The 20,407-nt window shown below is 38.4% G+C and overlaps 1 protein-coding gene across 3 annotated transcripts in view; it reads left to right on the top strand.

The window, feature by feature from the left end:
- Positions 1-20,407, top strand: part of DSCAM (DS cell adhesion molecule) — a 384,026-nt gene that overhangs the window by 187,793 nt on the left and 175,826 nt on the right. For all 3 annotated transcript variants that reach the window (XM_062573710.1, XM_062573727.1, XM_062573718.1), the window contains exons 2-4: positions 13,186-13,332; positions 17,121-17,399; positions 19,710-19,985. In XM_062573710.1, coding sequence (XP_062429694.1) covers positions 13,186-13,332; positions 17,121-17,399; positions 19,710-19,985 — 702 coding nt within the window. The remainder of the gene's footprint in view (positions 1-13,185; positions 13,333-17,120; positions 17,400-19,709; positions 19,986-20,407) is intronic.

Below are 20,407 nucleotides of genomic sequence, written 5' to 3'. Positions count from 1 at the left end.
AATTTGCTTAGAATAAATGCCATACAGCTGTCAGATTTTGCTATATTAATTTTCTTTTTATAAGATTCATTTATGGCTGTTCACATCCCTAAGCCGTTGGTTGCATAAAAGAATGTTCTCAGATTAAAGTTGAATATCAAGAAAAGAGAACAAAAATAGTTTTAGTCCAGAGCTTTTTTCTTTGGTACTTCTATGCTGCCTAATTTTGAAAAAAGGGGATAATTATTTTTAAATGTTCTTGTCCAAGGGACATTAGCATTTTTAATATGATCATATAAAATGTCAAGCCCCCAAAACTGCAACATGCTTTTGCAAGAAAAGTATATTAAAGCAAATTGGGTGAATATCCCTACATTATATTAATTTGTCTGAAAAAGAGTTCTTTCAGACCTTATGCATTTTTATTAAAGAGTCAGACTCAGATTTCTTTTGGGGTAGCTCCCATGCCTGTGTAATGAACAGCAGGCCACAGATGCATCACTTTAAATCCCCTTTTAAGGTCTGTTCTGATGACTTAAATGAGACACACATATTATATGGTTCACAGGTTTCATAATGCTTTTCTACATAAAGGTACATTTTATCCAAATGTATTAATGCTTATAAACAAATTGCATGTGTGCAGTCAGGTGACAGGTCATGGATGTGTTTGACATACTGTGTATGCTACAGATATGTATGCTATACCCATCATCAGTGCAAAGTATGCTCTTTCCATTCTGCTCATCCCGGATCAACTGAACATGCTTTACATTTCTGCTAAGTCAATCCTGTTTAGACAACATCTCTGCTGCTCAGGTTTTCTATAAGAAATGTCCATTTCTTAGATCTTCATGATAAATGTTATTGCTGAGGAAGCACATAGTCTGTAAGAAAATCAGAAATATCAATATATTTTATATACCCCAAAGAGTGGCCATGTTCCCATCCCCTTCTAAGGCAAGATTAGGGAAGGAGAGGAAAGGAGGATCTCTTGGTAAGAATGACGTGGCTAAGCTACATTGTTTTCCTCCATTGGTCATATCTGCCTGAGGAAAAGCCTGAAGTCTTCAAATGTCAGTAGAAGGCCCTGGCCATCTGTGCTAATGTCATGTGGCGTTTCTACAGCAAGGCCACTCTGTAACTCAGTGGGTTCTTTAATGGCTTTTGAAGTTAAGAAAAATCACTGCTGAAGAAAACTGTTTACGGGCCTGGAAATGTTAGTTTCTTTCTGTTTTCGCATTTTTATTTTGTATTTTTTTAATGTAATAATATACTTCGCAAAACCAGGGTTTAAAGCTAATTCTTTGTATGACTTTCAGCCAAAGTCTAATATTTAGAATCTAAGTTTGTACTAATTTGGACTAAAATACCATTGTTTTCTTAGTATTCATCATTTAAAAACCAGAATATATCATATTACGTTGGCTTTTGTTGTTTAATAAATGGCAACCCTAAACCAGAACTGTAATGGTTAACAAATCAGATTTTTTTTTTCATTACTTGTAGAATGAATTCTGTCTTTGTCTGTGAGTATAGGAGAAGATCAGGAAAAGCAGGAGAATGTTCAGGACGGGCTTACCTGAAACATAATAGTCTGACAAAAGGCTGTATTTTGAAAATAATTTGTTGTGAGCCCTTCACACAAAATGGACAACTATGCAAACAAAGAGAGTCCAGTGTACTTGCAAACGCTCTGACAATTGAAATAGTAGTAACATTTAGGTCACATATAGGGCTTCACATATTCAAACTGTGTCCTTGTTGTGTACCTACACAAAGGGTTGAATAGTGTCTGGCAGATCTTCAGGAACAGCATGTAAAATGAGAAGTAAGAAAAGATGTTTTTATGCTTCAAGCCCAGGACCTGGATGCATGGTTTCTGCATCTGTCAAAATCATGCTATTAATCAAATCAATCAGCTTTACTGTGCCTCAATTTCCCAATTGATTGAAAAAGTACAAATGAGGAAAATTACTTCAGAGATGGGTTTGGGCATATTTGCATAATCTTTCTGATATCTAGAAAGGCTTCCAAGTCATGATTCTTTGAGCAGTTCATAAATATATATGAAGACAATAAAGAATCCTTAAATATTTATGTTTATTCTAAAAGAGTGATGCTTGTTGTGCTTATAATTATATTTTCCCTTGTGCTGCCAATCTAAGGAAAGCAATATTACAGAGTCAAAGTAATCTTTATGAGAAGGTTTAGAACTACACCTCCTTCCTAGTTTTATTTCACATATACCTTTGAAATCAAGTTAGATTGAAATATTCTATAAATCTTGAGTTGATTCTCAGCATAAATCATACCATGAATTTAATCCATGCTGAAAGTTTATGTTTACCGAACCCTTTTTATTGTTAAGAAGTTAATTTGCCTAAGATGTCAGCCTCAACAGCAAAGAGCCTAACTTGACAAAGTACAGCAAATGAACAGAATGATAACCATATCTACTTACAACATTATAATTCAGATTTAAAGTGTTTCTGATTATAGCAATGTTATAAGAATTATGAAACTGTAATCAGCAAAAAACTGGGGCTATGTGCGTGTTAAATCCCCGTATGATGATTCAACACAATCTGGAAGTAAATTCTCAGAAACTGCACTTATTTCAATATAAAATCCGTGGGGCAGTGTTCTGCCTGCAAAGTTGAATATATGTGTGGTTTATCATGTATAATATCCAGTTGCTATTTTTTAATATCTTTTTATGAAATAATTTCATTGAATCAGTCAGCAGAAATTATTTCATTTCAGAATACAATACAGACCATTTTTTTACATATTTCTATTCCTATTTTTGTGTTCTTGTTGCTATACCTCTGATGTTTAAAGCACTGCTTCATCAAATATGATGATGTTATACTTCATAGGGATTTGATTAAGATTCTTTATCTTTCCATACCAAGGAAAATGTATATCAAGCCCTAAAAGATGGGAGTATCTTAGCAGGAGACTTTTTGCAAAATGGTGGCCATCTGAGTGATACTCAGAGCTGAAAGAGCCTAAAAATAAAATATATGAAATGCAGCTTTGTGCCTCACCGATGGTCTGTGGACAGAAAAATCAGTGAAAGGAGAAGTATATTCCCACCATATTCCATAACTGGGTATGTTCAGTGTGGAAATCCAAGTGTATGAGTGAGAAGTTGCTAGGGGAAGAGTAGTATTTAGCTAATGGTCCAGGAGATTTTCTTTTTGAATACTTTGATTTTCAAAAAGATGCTGAGAAGCAGTGTCATCGAGTTAACACTTTCTTCCTGTTCACAAAGATGGAAAGATATATAATAAATTGCTCTTCTCCTTCTTTTAAAAATTATTCAGTGAGTACTGAACTGTTATCCCCAAGAGACTTGCAGTCTCAAGAAGCAATTATTTGATTTAGTTCTTATTCCTAGTGGAGTTACTTCCTTCTACAGTGAATACTTTGAATAATGTTTATCCAATGGACAACATAGGTTTACTTGCCAAACTGAGAGAGAAAGAAAATAACTCCTTCTCAAGTCATTACCTTAAAATCAAATTAACTTTTAGGGGTTTCCTCAGTTTTATACACACAGTCAGACTCACAAAGTCAGAGGTGAAAATACTACATTAGAATGCACCACATGAGACTTTTCCTGTTACTCCATACACCTTACTTGAAATTTGTCAGTACTCAGACGTCTTGTGAAACTCTTAATAGTTTCTTCTTAGGGAAATGGTTAGCATTCAAAGTTTCTTATAAGACTGTTTCTCCAACTTGAGGTGCTTTATTACCTTCTCTGTTACCAGCAAAAGAAATGTGATTAAACATGCAGCGCCACTGAGCTGCAGCAACTCTAATGCAGCATAATATTGATTATTTGCAGTTAGTTAGAATAATGCTGCTGCTGCTGGCTCTTGTAGTTCTGCATGTGCAAGGCTGTGATGTATTGTGATCATAATGTCTATAACCATATGTATTTTGCGTATAGTGACTCTGAAGCTATAAGCTATTAAGGTGCACATTTGGTAATGGTCACAAATCATAGGAGATGCAGATCCTCCCTTTATGCAATAAGTAATGTCTTGCTTGTGTTTAAATTTACATGCTGATATAAGGAGAGAAGGGTTATGTTCCTTGATGTTGCAAAGAACAAAGCATAAGTTTATTTGTGCTAAGACACTGGTCAGCTGCGGGCCATTTATATATTTAGGATGCACAAGCTAAAGTCTGAAAGAAGAAATTATAGTCCTCCAGACAGCTCAGTGTATCATAGGAAAAACTGAATCCTGTTTAACTGGAGCCCCTAAAACTAGCTAGTGATTTAAAATGTCCTGCTTTCTTTTTAGCTGAAATAAGGAAGCAGCTTGTACAGCAATGTGTGCAAGAGCCCAAATTATCTAAAACTGCAATATTAAAGATAATGACAGTTTTATTTAATATCCTGAAGGGCTAACAGTTAACCATGGCTGCAGAACTGTAGCTGCTCATGCCTAATATATTTATAACAGATTAAGAGGGTAACCAATTAAATACAAATATTATGTGATTAGTCCTGCTTATACCAGCCAATCCTAAAAAATAAAGTAGTAACAATTAACATAACATAGTCTGTACATAAAAAAAGCTCCTGCAACTACTTACGCTTTTAAAAATTGTGTTTATTCCTTCTTTAGAAAGCTTGAATATGCTATACATGATGTAAGTGAAACTGGTACTGACAGTTGGCATGAAATATATTTTTGCAGCCTCAAAAACATAGAGGAGAGCAGTAAAAATGATCAGCTTTGATTTGTGTAATGTGTCTAACACTGCTTTTCAGAATGCCAGTTGTCATAGTATCTGAAATTATTTGGAAACTGATAACACTGTGCATGTCATAGCACTAATGCACCTCTGCCTTCCTTATTCTGTGGTTACAGAAACTCAGAATAAACTCGTATTATAGTTGGATTCCAAGCAGCTACAACCACAAATACAGATACCACCAGCTTTCTGAACCTGCTGGATTCTTCAGCATTGTGTTCAGACCTCATCCTGTCTGAGTCTGAATCCAACATGGTGCCCCAAACGTTGCTCTTATGGTAATATTGTAACTGAGTCAGCAGACTCTCATCTCAATTTATAAGGCCTTTTCTGTCTTTCTTTTCTACAATTTTATTCACCTTATGGTTCTACATGAATAAATAGGCCGATTTGTTGTTGTGCTTAGCATAATAATGTTACATACAAAGCATTCATGGAAATCTGGAAACTCTACACATGGCAAAATCTCAGGTATAAAAGACAGTAAACTGTATTGAAATGGAGATGCAAACAAATACCATGATATCTAGATTTGACTAAAACCATTTTCTCTGAGAGCTGCGGAGAGACTTGACTGATCCCTAATATTCCTGAGATGTGGGTGCCGAAATAATACTTGTGTGTTAACTATTTTCCTCAGTATGCTTTTCTGTTTTCCACAGAAGTCTTTTAACTAAGGACTATTCAAGGATTCTGTGGAAAATATTTAACGTCCTTACATCTGCTCACTAAAGAGATGGTGATGATGGTTGAAGCTGGACCTTTGAACAGCTCTGAGCTCCCCTGTTGGAGAGGCAGCATGTAGCAGTAGAACCACAGCTGATTTACAGCATCCGCTGATGTAGACTAAGCTGTCATTGAGATAGAAGTCCTTTCTGGGGAGAGACCTGACTGAAGACTGGGGAGGTGAGGTGGAGAAAAGGGGTTAAAAAGTAATGGTATAAGAAAATAATCTTCTGACTTTGTTTTGAGCTATTAGTATACACAGAATAGACTGCATCTAGGTCACAGCTGGAACCATCAGACCATAGGTTTGAAAATGCTTGTGTATGACCTTAAGTCTTCTGCACAAAAATAATAACAGTTAGTTTTTATGACTCTGAACAGATTATGTGTCCATATAGAAAACCAAAATAACTCATCTGAGGATGCTGGCTTGTTCCATGAATTCTTAAATTTAATTCCGGGAATAGAAAGAGAAGGAAAAATTCTGGCTGCTCTAGTACTGAAGAAAACGTCAGACCTGAAAGCTCGGTCTAATCTATAGAAATGCATCTCTGTGAGCTTCAAGGAGCCTGGAACAATATCTCAGATGTGCCAGCAGCCTCTTTACCTCAGACTACCACTTTCCATGGCACTTCTATTTGTCTTTTTCCTTATGTCAGGAAAAATTGGAAAGATCAAAGCTCTCACAGTTTCCAAGAGTGGCATCTCACTTTGGGGGCACTTGGCACACATCATACTGAATTTTTCTTCAAGAATAGAGGTCTCTCCAGTTATCAATATCCAGATCTGTGAGAGTAAAGGATCAGACCAAGTAATGCAAATTGGTATTTGCTGCCTTAGCAGATATACCTCCTGAAGGGTGGAGGTCATAAGACAAGGGAGAGCTCATGGGTACTACTACTGGGAAATATAAGTTTAGTTAAAATGTTAAATTTAAAGTAATTCAAGTTTAATTGACTAAAGAAGTTTTTGCCCCTATGGTGCATGGCAATGCCATGGCTTTCCTGCTTCTCCTGTTCTCCTCAAAGTCAGGTGCAGGTAATGTCCCCGATGGGGAGAGGGGTGGTGGCAGCATACTCCAAAGATGCAATTTATGAACTCCGGAGCTGAGGGGTTATTAGAGGCCGGAACAATCAGTGTTACTCTCTGTCGGGTCTGTAACCAGGGCCTGTGAGCTTGACCACATCCCAAGAGGAAGAGACTGTGCTGCTCAGAGGAGCGTACTCATCTTTTGACCATTTGCACCATATACTCTGTGAAACACCCAAGGTCTCTCACATAGGAGGCATAGATTATGCAAGCAGAGGTTGGAAGAGTAAAGTCATTGCCTCCCTCCTTCCTTACCACCATTCTCCTTCCTCATCTGAGCTCTGGTTTGTGTATGAAAAGCATTTGCAGGCCTGTGACTTCAGGGCACAGTTTAAGCATGGCTGCTTCAAGCACATTTTCCATGCCCAGAGCAGCAGATTGTTTTGGTTTGAGAATACTGTTGTAGCAGTGCAATAAAAATGAGTCATCGGTTATTCTCTATTTTGGCTCTGCGGGGAGGTTTCTGCCCTTGCACGCACAGGTCAGGGAAACCATGCTAAAATCTAGCTTGCAAAAGCACTTCTGTCCAGCAGAGGTGACAAGTACAGCTGATAAAAGTTTATTTTTCTGTATTATCATTTGGCATGTGATTAGAATAGCCATCTGTTCTGTTAATTTTTATCAGCCCAATTTAGACTGTAATAAGATAATGTCATAAGATGCATTTACGACAAAGTCCAAATCAAATATGATTTTTTTTAAAAAACCATCTTGAGAATAACATCACCCCTATTTAAAGACTAACAGCATGCTGGAGGAAAAAAGGCATGATAAAAGAATAATTAATATTACAGTTTTAAAATATTCTCATTTTCATACAAGAATACTTTGCACTAATTCTACAGGAAAGTGTTCACATTTTCTTATGAATTATACATGAGAACAATTTCACATAGGAAACCTAAACAGAATTATTTTAACTTATTACCAAGACCTGTAAAATTTTATTTTAATCTCTGATATTATACAGTCTAATGGAAGGCATAAAAAACCTTACATAAGAGCAATTTCATAATTGTTAATGTGACCTCTTCTCACTTAGAGAAATGAATATGAGATTTGCCAATGCAGCTCAACTTTAATGAAGTCACTAGATTATTTAGGGCAGTAGTCAAAAGACAGTAAAATGAAGAGTGTGCTTCTAAGATGTCATCTATGGGATTTTGAGCCCTTAGTTAAGGTTGGTCAAGCCTACGTTTGAGCCAGCTCCTCCTCCTCTTCCCCATTTGTTCTCTTCACAGTCTTATTACTGTAATATATGTGTCTTCAGAGTAAATGGGTCAGTAATATCTCAGAAGAAAAAAATAAAGTTTCAAATAATGAATAAAGATTGGAAACACAAGAAAATACATATGTTGGTAAAATATACAAATTATCGGAACATTGGTGGAATAGTAAATCATCATACCGTTACTGAGCAACTGCATCCAGTATTGTGATGCAGACTTAGAAAGAACTTTAAAAAGTTGGTAAGGTGTTGGGCAAAAACCATAGGAATACTTCAGAGTATGAATAATTCACAATAAATGAATCTAGGAAGTTCAATCTATTTAACTTATTAAAGAGATAAGTAGTTTAAGAGGTAATTTCCTCAGTTCTGTAAGTACTAAAATGGGCAGAATTCTGACTAGAAAGAAAATCTTTATAAACAAAGATACAACAAGATCCAATAGCAGAGGTCAAAGCCAGATATACTGAGATCACAAACAATGCACTAAATTTTAAAAGCAAGAGTAATTAACCATTGGAATAATTTACCCAGGGGTATCATATACTCTTCACTGAAGAAGTCTTTAATCATGACTAATGTCTTTTTTTAAAAGCATAGGTTAGCTTTCAGATTTGGACTTGACAGAATATTTAACGGGTGAAACATGGAAAGTCAGAATAAATGACCCCAATGTTTCTTTCTAGTCCTTGGACCTATGTCTAATTCAGTCTCAGAGCGAGGCAAACTTATGTATTAGCGGCAGATAGGGAGCTGGAGAAAAAATTATGAGTTCTATTCCCATGCTTTTCCACTGACTTCTGCTCATCAGTCCATGTACCTCAGTAAACCCTATTGTAAAACAGTTAAAATAGTAATTGTTACTACACTTACCTAGCTCACCAAGGCAAAGAGTCCATAATATCCCTTGAATTAAATAAATCCCTTCAATCAATTAAAAATATAATAAAGATGTTGGGCTAGATTTACAAAGGCACCAAGCATTAAAATCTGAATCTGAGGAAACAAGTAAAATACGTGAGCATTCAACGTCTCTGAAAATCAAATGCCAAAATTATTATAATCAAGTGTTCAAGGGATTAATACAAACATTACTGAAGAGGAATAATAAATGGGAATTATGAAATATATTTTGACACTGTTCTTTTTAATTGTTTTGAAGGAGGCTTCTCTACCTTCCTCTCTTGAAGCCTGCTAACAGTCAAACAAACAAAAAGCTTCAGTTTATTTCAAAGAATGTTCTGTTAAAAAAAAATCTTTATTTGGCATATTAAGTAGGTGAGTCAGAAAAATTAAACTTTGCTGCAGTAAAGCAAGAGCGATTAAATTAAATGCGCCCCAAGAACAGAACCCTCCCCTCGACCAACAGGGTAATAAAAGCTTGTCGATCCCCATCCTGGTGCATTTCTAAACACTTTTTGAAGTACTGAACACAGAACGCTCAACACTTTGGCTTTGTCACAGTTGACAGCCTGTCGGTTTTAATGAAAATGTTCTCCATTTAGAAGATGACAGAAATTACATGCATTTCCTCTTTTATTTTTCTGTCTTCTTTTCTGTCGAGCATTTTTACAGGAGAAGGAGGAGCTGGTTCTTAAAGCATTACATAAGTATGTAAAATATATTAAGAAGAAGAGAGGAAAAGAAAAAGCGTTAGCCCTGCAATTATACACAATATGTGTTGCTGAGAAATGTACGCTGTGGGATAACATCTGATGTGTGGCAATAACTATTTATTTTTAGTTATCTTTAAAGAGGGTGAGGCAAAAGTCTCTAGATAATACATTAAGTGAAGGTTTTATTATACAATTGCATGAGTAATTTCCAACAGGAAGATGATCTAAACAGTGTTAGATAGCTCAAGTATGTTCATAACTTCTGTAGAAAACAGAACAACAAGATAACATTGAACAATTTCTTGGCTCTGCATAGCTTTCATAAAGCTCTTTTAATAAATGGAAAGCTTTTAATAAATATACCAACTGTGTTTGACCCAGATGTATAAGTGCATTAGAGAAAACTTGCTATGAAAGCTGAAGAGAGCAGGTTTCACCTGCAAATGCAAGGCAGTACTATGTGATCTGAAAGTAACCCACATATCTATACACATCCTTGAGCTTGGCAGTAGACACTCCATATACTTCCTCAGTTTCAATTCCAATGTAAGTATTACTGGGAATAAAGTGCATAAGATAGAAATATTGAGGAAGAGAGCTTTTAGCACTTTGAAGAGAAGCTATGGATTTGATCTCTAACTTAATCTCTGTGACAGTTCATGCTTATCAGAAGAAGAGAGCTAAATTTAATTATTAATGATGGTCTGTATAGTTCATGGCTCAAAATTGCACTTACTTCTCAAAGGACCTTTAGAATAGCATGGAAATGGAATTCATTTTAAAACTTTGGATGTGTTTGTATAATCTTAAACTTGCACATACAAGTAATCCCCAAGCATGACTCTGTAGAACTGGAGTGATGCATGTTTAGCAAAGTTACAAGTTCCCAGAAAAGAAAGCTATGTGAAGCTCTTGTACAGGGGGTACCATTTCTACCTCTTGGCTGTTTAGATGCTCAGTCACTTGACACAAATGCACAGCATGTGCAAATTTACTGGTGGGACCACGATGGTCACAGCCACCCCAATATCACCATCTGATGCTCACGTGTGCTCCTGGTCTCGCGATGCAACAGCAGTTGAGCAGTTGAGCAGCTTCTCTGCTGACGTCCACCCCGATGTGGTTTGGTGATGGAGTTACATCCCTTGCTGTGTACATATACTACTTAGAAAGTTCGATGCAAGCGTTGGTCAGGCTCCAGAGGACGTGTCTGCATGGAGCTCACAGCTCCACCTCCGCAGCCTGGAGGCTCTGCTAGCCACATGACATTGCTGTGGGATAGCATATGGCTGATTGGCTACCCTGGCTGTAATACAGAGAAGGTCAGTGCTCACACAGCTGGAAGCAGAAGCAGGAAGAGGTTGCCTTTGCCTCCATATCCATCATTAATCCTAAGTGAAATCCTTAAATGTGATTCACATCTCCTGAACCTGTTGTTTCATGCTGCCTGCAGACTAAGACAGACAACTGGGCTTTATCTGCCCGTAGTTCAATGTAACGTATTTCTTTGCAAAGGAAGATTTGCTTTATGAATATTTCAGCATGGAATTTGCATCTGACGCAGGAGACAAACATCCCAGGGGTTTCCACACCAAAACTCTAAATATCCTTTCTAACCTAGAATTAGGGATGAAAGTAAATAAACCTTGTTAATGGGTAAACAGACACTGAGTGCCTAAGTGATGAGAAGAAGATAGGCGGAATGGGTCAAATGATTATTTCTGAGCATTTGAGGACTGTAAAAGTAAAAAGGAAGAAATATTTGATATAGAATATGTCAATGTAGCAAGGAGCTATAGTATGAAAATCAGTTTTAAAAAAAGTATTCGATACTTTTAATAAAAGTATTTCAATGATATCAAGCTGGGAGGAGTGGCTGATACACCTGAGGGCTGTGCTGCCATTCAGAGAGACCTGGACAGGCTGGAGAGTTGGGCAGAGAGGAACCTCCTGAGGTTCAACAAGGGCAAGTGCCGAGTCCTGCACCTAGGGAGAAATAACCCTAGGCACCAGTACAAGCTGGGCGCTGACCTGCTGGAGAGCAGCTCTGCAGAGAAGGACCTGGGAGTGCTGGTGCCCTTGTGGCCAAGAAGGCCAATGGTCTCCTGGGGTGTATTAGGAAGAATGTTGCCAGCAGGTCGAGGGAGGTGGTCCTGCCCCTCTATTCAGCCCTGGCGAGGCCTCATCTCGAGTACTGTGTCCAGTTCTGGGCTTCCCAGCACAAGAGAGACATGGAGCTACTGGAGAGAGTCCAGCATAGGGCTACGAAGATGATCCGAGAGCTGAAGCATCTGCCCTATGAGGAACGGCTGCAAGAGCTGGGCCTCTTCAGCCTGGGGAATGGAAGCCTGAGGGGGGATCTTATCAATGTGTCTAAGTACCTGAAGGGAGGGTGTCAAGGGGATGGGGACAAACTCTTTTCAGCTGTCCCATGTGACAGGACAAGAGGCAATGGGCAGAAATTGAACCACAGGAAGTTCCACCTGAATGTGAGAAGGAATTTCTTCCCTGTGAGAGTGACAGAACACTGGCACAGGTTGCCCAGAGAGGTTGTGGAGTCTCCTTCTCTGGAGATCTTCAAGGCCCTCCTGGATGCAACCCTGTCTAACATGCTCTGTATGACCCTGCTGAGCAGGGAGGTTGGACTGGATGATCTCCAGAGGTCCCTTCCAACCTTTCTGATTCTATGATTCTATTCCCTGACCAACAGGAAGCACCACTTCTTTGTGAATCAGTATGAAACGGCCTCCTTAAGAAATGGTGGATGTCTCACCTGTGGATTTGAAATCCAACTGTAAAACTGACGGAGTGTAAAGAACAGTCCTGTGATACAGGGTGCACCAGATGAGTGCCTACACACCTGCTGACTATGCTTTCTGGTTGCTAGTAGCTGTTAGCTGCCAGCTATATCTAGGAAACACCATTAACATGTTTGCTCAAGCCAAGCTATTGAGCTGACTAGCAAATTAATAAATGCTTAGCAATGGAGAAGCTAGGTAAAATATTTTTATTGAATTAACTTACTCTTATTAATCCATATATGTCATGTCCTCCAAAATTGCAACTAAACATATTCAAATACAAGATGCAAGACAGCTTTTCATTTTTCATGTGACCTTTTCTAGGATATATTTCAGGCATCTGACTATGTCACTGTGAAATATTACCTTCTCAGGTGCTCTTCCTACTATATTCAACAGCACATTTGTTTCAAAGTAATTTGTGTTGAAACACAAGCTTTCTATATGCAAGCAATTACATTTTCAAGAGCATAAGAAATACACTATCCTTTTTGCTCTGTTTTCTGATGCAGCTGGACAACAAATGCCGTTTTGGCTAATAACGTTTTATTATGCATGTCATCCTAGACAGTCCTTCTAATGTGTACAACTCTGCAGGTGAATTACTGTCATATCACACTCTCGTGTTGAATTAAACTTGATTAAATTCTGCCATTAACAATTTACCATGTATTTTATTTCAGGTGCCTCGTGTATATCTGTGATTGTAATATTGACCATGGAATCTTCCTTTCCTTCATTGCACACATTTTCTGAATAGATTCCTTTCTTTCTTATAAAAATAATAATGAATTAATGTCTTTATATGCATTTTCACTTAGTAAACTTATAAATAGCATCTTCTATACTCTGGCAATAAAACCTCCAGGACCTTCCAGCCTGCTTCCTCCATCTCTAAGCCTGGGAAAACAGAATATGGTAAAAAACTGCAGGTATTATAAACACTGCGATTTCTTGTGTCTTTCAGGACCTAGATTTCTCATCACATCCACGGGAGCCTTGTATATTTTAGACGTACAGAATGAGGATGGACTGTACAACTACCGATGTATCACGAGGCATAGATACACTGGAGAAACACGACAAAGCAACAGTGCAAGACTTTTTGTATCAGGTGCTTCCTTATATATAATGTTGAACTAAATACCATGTAAGCCTGTCTCTGGTGTTCTGAACTGACGAGGCAGGAGCTTGTGTCCGTAGGCGCTAATGATCAGCTCCTCTGTCAAGGGGATGGTAGAAGTGGTCAGCTGCGAGCTTACTGCTGGTACTGCGAAGTAAAATGTCCAAATTTTAAATTGCTTTTTCCTGTTTTTCTCCTCCTATTAGATATTTCCAGAGAAGCTGCAGGGTGCTTGGCCTGGCTTTGGCATTTATTTCAGTGATTTTTAGTAGGTATGGAGTGTTTTATAAAAGGACTCTGGCTGGGATTCATCTCTTTAAAAGTAGACATTCTCAGAGAAAGTGTCTAGTCACCTTAGCTTCTGTGCTATCAATGGAGAGGAACAGTCAATTTTAGGGGTAGTCTATCTGACCTATTTCAGGGACCTACTTTGGGGTGAGATGAATTGCCCCAGGGTACCTACTTCTCTCTGTTAATTACAGCAGAAACCCAGCACACTTAGCTCAGCTTCTGCTTCCACTGCAGGAGTCTCAAGTTAGCTGAGGTGCATTTCAGTCTTCCTTTTCATTCACCACACTCCTTCCCCAGGGTAAAGAGTGTTTTCTCCTGCTTACAGGAGCGGATTCCAATCAGAAAAGGGTATGTGACCTGGCCCAGGCCACTCAGGGTGCTGCAGGCAGGCAGGAGGGTTAGCAGGCTGCTTCCTGTGGGCAGATCTACTAGTCCTGGGGCCAGTGGCCTTACACAGCAGATGTGAAAACTGTAAGGCAGCAAGTGGGATATTTTCACTTTTCTTTCTGTTTGCAAATCATCTCATGACTGCAGTGTGTAGCCCGGATTGTTGATCTCCTCTTCTTGGCCCTAGTACTTGGGGGTTGTCAGTATTGTATTTCTCCAATTCTCTCTTCTCCCCATTTTGTCTCAGGAAAAAGAGATAGCAATTGTGGGTAAGGCAGGAAGGAGGAGCAGATGCTAGGCCTGGGTTTTGAACTTACTCTTGAGCACTTCTTTGTAGGATTAGCCCTTCTCCATCTCTCCTCCCCTCCCACATTTGCTGGACACCTGTAGCTGCACTCTAGGTTTCCATGTGTGCACATCTATGATTGTGTTCCCAAATCAGCAGAATTAGCAGACAGCATATCCCAGACTTCCTGCTTTCTCTCACTGTGTTATTGCCTTATAGAAGGCATGTCCACCTATCCACTGAATACCCTACAGACCTTCTCTCCATTTCACTCTTACTAAATTCTCTCTAAGACATATAACTCCTGCCTTAAAGGTCCATCAGGATATGGTGACCATTACAAGCTAACAGTTAGAAGTGTCATTCTCCTCTTGTCTTGACCTTGTCCTTTTGTCTTTCAGTCTTTTTATCACAAAAATCTAGTGATTTAATTCCCCGTCTCCTGGAGAGCTCTAAGGGAAACAGAAGTGGACACAAGGATTTGGATTAGCAACAAACTTCTTGCCTAGTATAAGCATTGCTGAAGGATTTTGAAGCCTTCTGAACACACAAATCAGCTCCTAAATATACTAATGCTAAAAATAGTGTGATTGTTCAGGTTAGAATTACTTACCAGTCAGATCCAGGAGCTTCTTTCTTTGACATGTGTCCCCTGTGGGTAAAACTCTTGCCTCTGCTTTTCCCAGCCAGATGAAGAAATATTATTCCTGCACATTAATCTGCCTGCTTTGGTCTTACAAGGAAAGGCAGGCTCTTATCCTTCTAGCTGGCTCGATTTTATGGTCTGTTTCTGTATGAAATCATGCTAAAGCTGAGCCAGTGGTAATATAAATAAAATTGGGCTTGTATTTTGGTTACCACAGGAAAATTCCTAGTTATTGCACTGAAAAGGGGGGAAAAGTGGAAGATCTCTCTCTTCTATAGTTCATGGCAAGCACCCAGAAGATGTGCTCTGTCTGGAGTTTCCTTTTCTATTTTCCTCCACAGACCAAATCAGAGTAGAAAATTTTACCTGTCCCAGTGTGCAATACCTGGCATTTTTTAATTTTGTGGAGTTAATTGTTCTCTCTCTTAGAGCTATACTGTGCTCTCGTTTCCAGTCCTGTGAGGCTACTGAACACGTATTGCAGTTATGGACAGAGTGTGTCTCTAAGTATTTCTCTGTTGTGTTTTCTTTTCTGTTGGTGGATCTTTCTACATTTAAAAATAATGAGTCTTTTAAGAACTGAGATCAGAGAATCAATTAATATAGTTGTGAAAGATCTACACACATTTTACATGCATTTTTTGCTTACATTTTACATCCTTAAATAGTCTTTGCTTACCTGGGGATGAAGCATTTGGTGGTGAATATTCATTATTGTTTATCAATTCATGCAAAATAATTTGTTTAGATACTGGCTGGTGTGTTTCTAATGAGACAGAGAGTAAGTTGCTGTAAAAAGAATGTTTTGTTGCCTTTAGTGGCTCAACTTTGCTGGCACCAACAGGATTGGTAGTGTAACTTGCATAGCGTCTCTAGCTAACATAGAACAAGTAGTTTGCTCTCAAGTGTATCCCTCCAGGTGTGACAATAGTTTATGAAGATATGTCTAAGCTAGTTTTAAACCAAGTAACTTAGAAACTGATTGCACTATAACTTGAGTAGCTTGAATTTGTCATGGACTATGCATTTTAATATTCTTTTCTTTAATATTAAGGAACCTGCTGCAACTGTCTTGTGAGCAGTACCTGGACTAATTTAAAATCCACTTGATAATGTCAAAGTGGTTGCAGTTACATCTAGTCAGCTACTCCGCAATATACCCAGAAAGAGACCAGTGTACTAGACAGGAGTTAAAGGAGTTGATCAGTATGTGAACTTTCTCTGTGAGACAGGAATCTTAGCATTGTGGGTTAAGATGAGTAACCGTTGAAATATTTTTTTGATATATTTATCATTTATTTATTTATTTATTTATGAAATATTCGTTGATTTATTATTTGATATTTATGTCGCAGTAGCTCCAAGATGTCATGACTGGATGGGCTTCCATTGTGCTACATGCTACACAAAACTAAAAAAATCCTATCAGTCTCTTTCCCCAAGCATTTTCGAACTAAAAGACCCAGCCTCACAAATACTTTACTATCTTTGGTGAGGTACATGCACCTCTGGTGAAGGCACTCTGCCAGATTTCTATGACACACATAAATACATCCCAGCTGCTATGTAAATGTGTTTAGCTGAGAGCTGCTTTTATCAGTAAGTTGAGCACAGAAAGTTGGAGTATTAAGTTGTAAATTGCTCTTGCCACCTCAAGTTCTTTCTCCAGAGAAGAAAAGGCCTGTCTGTTTGGTAGTCTACAGATAGTGATTCCTATGTCTTTATCCATTTCTTTTCTGACAAGGGAATAAATCACTCCTTTAATTCAAAACATTCTGACCATTGAGAAACAGGGAGAATGTGTTGGCTTCATTCTAGTGGAGTAGTGCAGGGACAGCAGTAATAATTGTTAAGGCAATACATTTCTGGCTCTCCATTTCTCTGATGGGAGACATGAAGGATGATCAGAGAAATGGTTGCCACCTGGAAAAAATCCAGTGGGAGGGTTTCCAAGTAGCCATGAGATATTTCGTTAGTACATGCTGCTGGATCTCAGCCACCACTACAGAGATATTACAAACTGATGGCTGAGGCACAGTAGCAAACTGTAGTACATAAAATACTGGGACTGGGTAGCAAGTCCAACAGAGGAGAATAAATATTGGCATATTGCTCAGAGAATGAAATAATTTTAATGCTCCTGTTGAAACCCTCTTTTTTCTCTTTCAGATCCAGCAAATTCAGCTCCATCTATTCTAGATGGGTTTGACCATCGTAAAGCCATGGCAGGACAGCGAGTGGAGCTGCCTTGCAAAGCATCAGGGCATCCCGCACCAAAGTATCGTTGGCTGAAGGATAATGTTCCCTGGGAGCCTGACAGCAGGTTTCGGCAGACTGTTACAGGTCTACTGATAGAGAACACACGTCCCTCGGACACAGGCAACTATGTCTGCGAAGTGTGGAACAACTATGGTACTGCTGAGATGATAGGGCGATTATATGTAAAACGTAAGTCCTTGGACTAAGTTGAGTTCTTGGTCCATTTCTTGCAGGGTGGTTTGCACCTGGGAAAAAATTGTCATGCCTTGCTATACTTTCCATTTTGTTACTTCAGCAAGATTTAGGAACATTGGCAATGCTTCAACTTCTCAAAGTTGTGCAATATCAGAAAGCAGACTCTGCGGAGATGGGTTAGTTGGACAACTGAGCTATCAGAAGTGCAAATAGATGCAATTAATAATGTGGCTATATAATTTATCACATAGAGGATATGTAATTTAGAAGCCTGAATTGGATTTTAAAAAGAAATTGCAAATGCTATCATGAATAAAGCTGCCAAACTCTTGTTGCTATGACTCATGCTGTTCAGTAACACTGAATACTCATACCTCTGCTAAGTCGAGTATTCATGTGTGAATATTCTGAATGTTTCACAAATTCTAGCAAAGGTAATTATTACTCAGAAACTCTGCACTGGAAAAATGTTATTCTTCTATTGTTAAAAAAAAAAAAAAAAAAAAAAAAAAAAAGATTATTTCCTGGACTAGATATAGTCCTTAGTGAGCTAACTTTTCCATCTATACTATACAACTAAGACTGCAAAAGAGAGACATCAGTTCAGGCCATAAAAGAATTACACCCAACAGATTTGGGTAATATAAAGTAGAGATCATAGGTCAATAATTTTTGAATTGTAACGGAGAGGAGCCTTGTTTTTTAAATATATTTATAAAAATTAGTTGAATTCAATCTACTATGTATGATACAAAGACAAAACTTGCAGAGAGAAGAGGTAATGGTATTTCTAGTGATATCAGAAGTATTTCCAGTGCCTGGTGATATGTTTTAGTTATGGACACAGTGATCAACCAGCCAGTAGATCTCTTCTGAATCAGATTGGCAGGAAGCAACAATCAGGAGGATGTTTACCCTCCTCTGTAGTGGAGGTTGTAGTCCACTTTCTTGAGTCATCTTGACTCCATGATACTGGTGGTGCCCTTGGGTATGCCTTTTCTGTTTAATGGGTCATTGCGAGTTTTGAGCTTTTGTGGTCTTTTGTATAGGAAACTCGGAGATGTTCAGTGATTTGTAGTATGTATTTGAGCATAAATTAGATACTACTCTGAACCATTTTGAAGGAAGTGTATTGCAAAAAATATCTGTGATCTGGAATGACTGGAGCCACCGACCCATGTTCTTCCTGAGGCCTCCATCCCCAATGGGCCAGTAATTTTTGGCAACATGTAGTGGAGAGCAGTAAAGATTTCTTCCAACAATTGTGTTATAAAATGTTCTATATAGTGAATGACTTAGTTTAGGAAGTTTTCATGCATGTGAATGTATGTATATGTGTGTATGTAAGTTAGTAAGAAATAAATAGGATAGATTAGAATGTATTTAGTACCAGAAATTGTATCAGTGTTGCTTATACGCAAGGAAATGTATTATGCCTTTTATTCTTATTGACAGAGGCAGTATTGAACCTGCATTAGAATCCAGTCTGAATGCACACTCCAAAGTAATCCCTTATCTTTATAATGAAGCCGAACCAAAATATACAAAGCATGGAAGGAGGCCTGCAGCGAGTATGCCAGTAACTGTTAATTAAATTAAAAAAAAATCCATTTTTTATTTTGGAACCTATATCCTGCTTCTTAAGGCTGATTTGAAAATACTGTAGCACTGCTGTGTTGGGGCAGAAAATTTAGTGAGCCCATACAAGGAAACTGTTACATGTGGACAGATCCCACTGATGTCTATGGGCTCATCTGTGTTAACATTTTAGTGTAGATTTCTCACTCTGCAGAAGCACGTCTCCTGGCCATAGGCATTTGCTGCACATGTTCACATCAGGGAGTGGTTTTGGAATGTGTAAACTAGATTCCTTTTGGATAAACCTGAACAAGAAGATGAGTTTCAGGAATGCATCTAATGCATCTCAAAGGTCCAGCCTAAGCTAATCTGAAGCAATGTCCTGCCTTCCCAAAACATGTGTAGTGCTGACGGTATGCCCTCAGCACCAAACATTTTATTCTGTCTGTCTTCTGCTACTATTTGTTTAGGCATAGTCAAGAAGACTATATCATGTGATAAAAGAGTTACTCCTACAGAGCTAATCATTGTGTCATGAATGCTGATTGGGGAAATGTTTGATAAATAGAACACCATAATTTAATTTTTTTCAGAAGTATATAGTGTGTTTTTGTTGTTTTCCATAGTTGAGAGTTAATTTTTTACTCAAACATAAACATACTTCTGTACTTAACATTCTCTACTTCCTTTTTCCTTTCCTTCCTTCTTTTTGTTTTAAATTTTCAGAACAACTAAAAGCCACAATCAGTCCACGGAAAGTAAAAAGTAGTGTTGGTAGTCAAGTGTCCTTGTCCTGCAGTGTGACAGGAACTGAGGACCAGGAGCTCTCCTGGTATCGCAACGGTGAAATCATCAACCCTGGTAACAATGTCCGGATTACCGGAGTCAACCGGGAGAACCTTATTATGGATGGCATGGCCAAGAGTGATGGTGGCGCATACCAGTGCTTTGTGCGCAAAGACAAGATGTCTGCTCAAGACTATGTTCAGGTGGTGCTAGAAGGTCAGTCACCACCTGTTTTGGCAGCTCTGGTCGTTGTAAAGTGGTATGATAGCTCCATAATATTTATGTTGTCTTTGGTGTAAAGTGATGTGTAAAGAAGACCATAAACAAGAAAAGAGGGTACCATAAGGTTTCAGTGGGATTTCTTGTGCCTCCTAATGGAAGGAAAAAAATCATTTGAAAAAAATATCCCTCTTGAGCAGTCCTGCCAGCCATTTTTTTTTCAGTGCTGATTTTCTACATCAGCTTTTCAGCAGGACAAGAGAGAAGAGGTCCCTGTTCAATTCCAAATACCTCCTTCTTGCCATGTCTCTTCTGGTTGAACATATTGGCTGAAGGCCTGGAGAGCACATTCAGTAACTGGAACACTCTTCCACCTGATAATCAGCTGAGGAAAGTGATCAGTTTGTACAGAGCCAGTT

This window comes from Rhea pennata, chromosome 1 (genome assembly GCF_028389875.1).
Source record: "Rhea pennata isolate bPtePen1 chromosome 1, bPtePen1.pri, whole genome shotgun sequence".
NCBI classification, from domain to species: Eukaryota; Metazoa; Chordata; class Aves; order Rheiformes; family Rheidae; genus Rhea; species Rhea pennata.
Note: the sequence above shows the minus strand (reverse complement) of the source record. Positions and strands in the feature narration are given on the sequence as shown.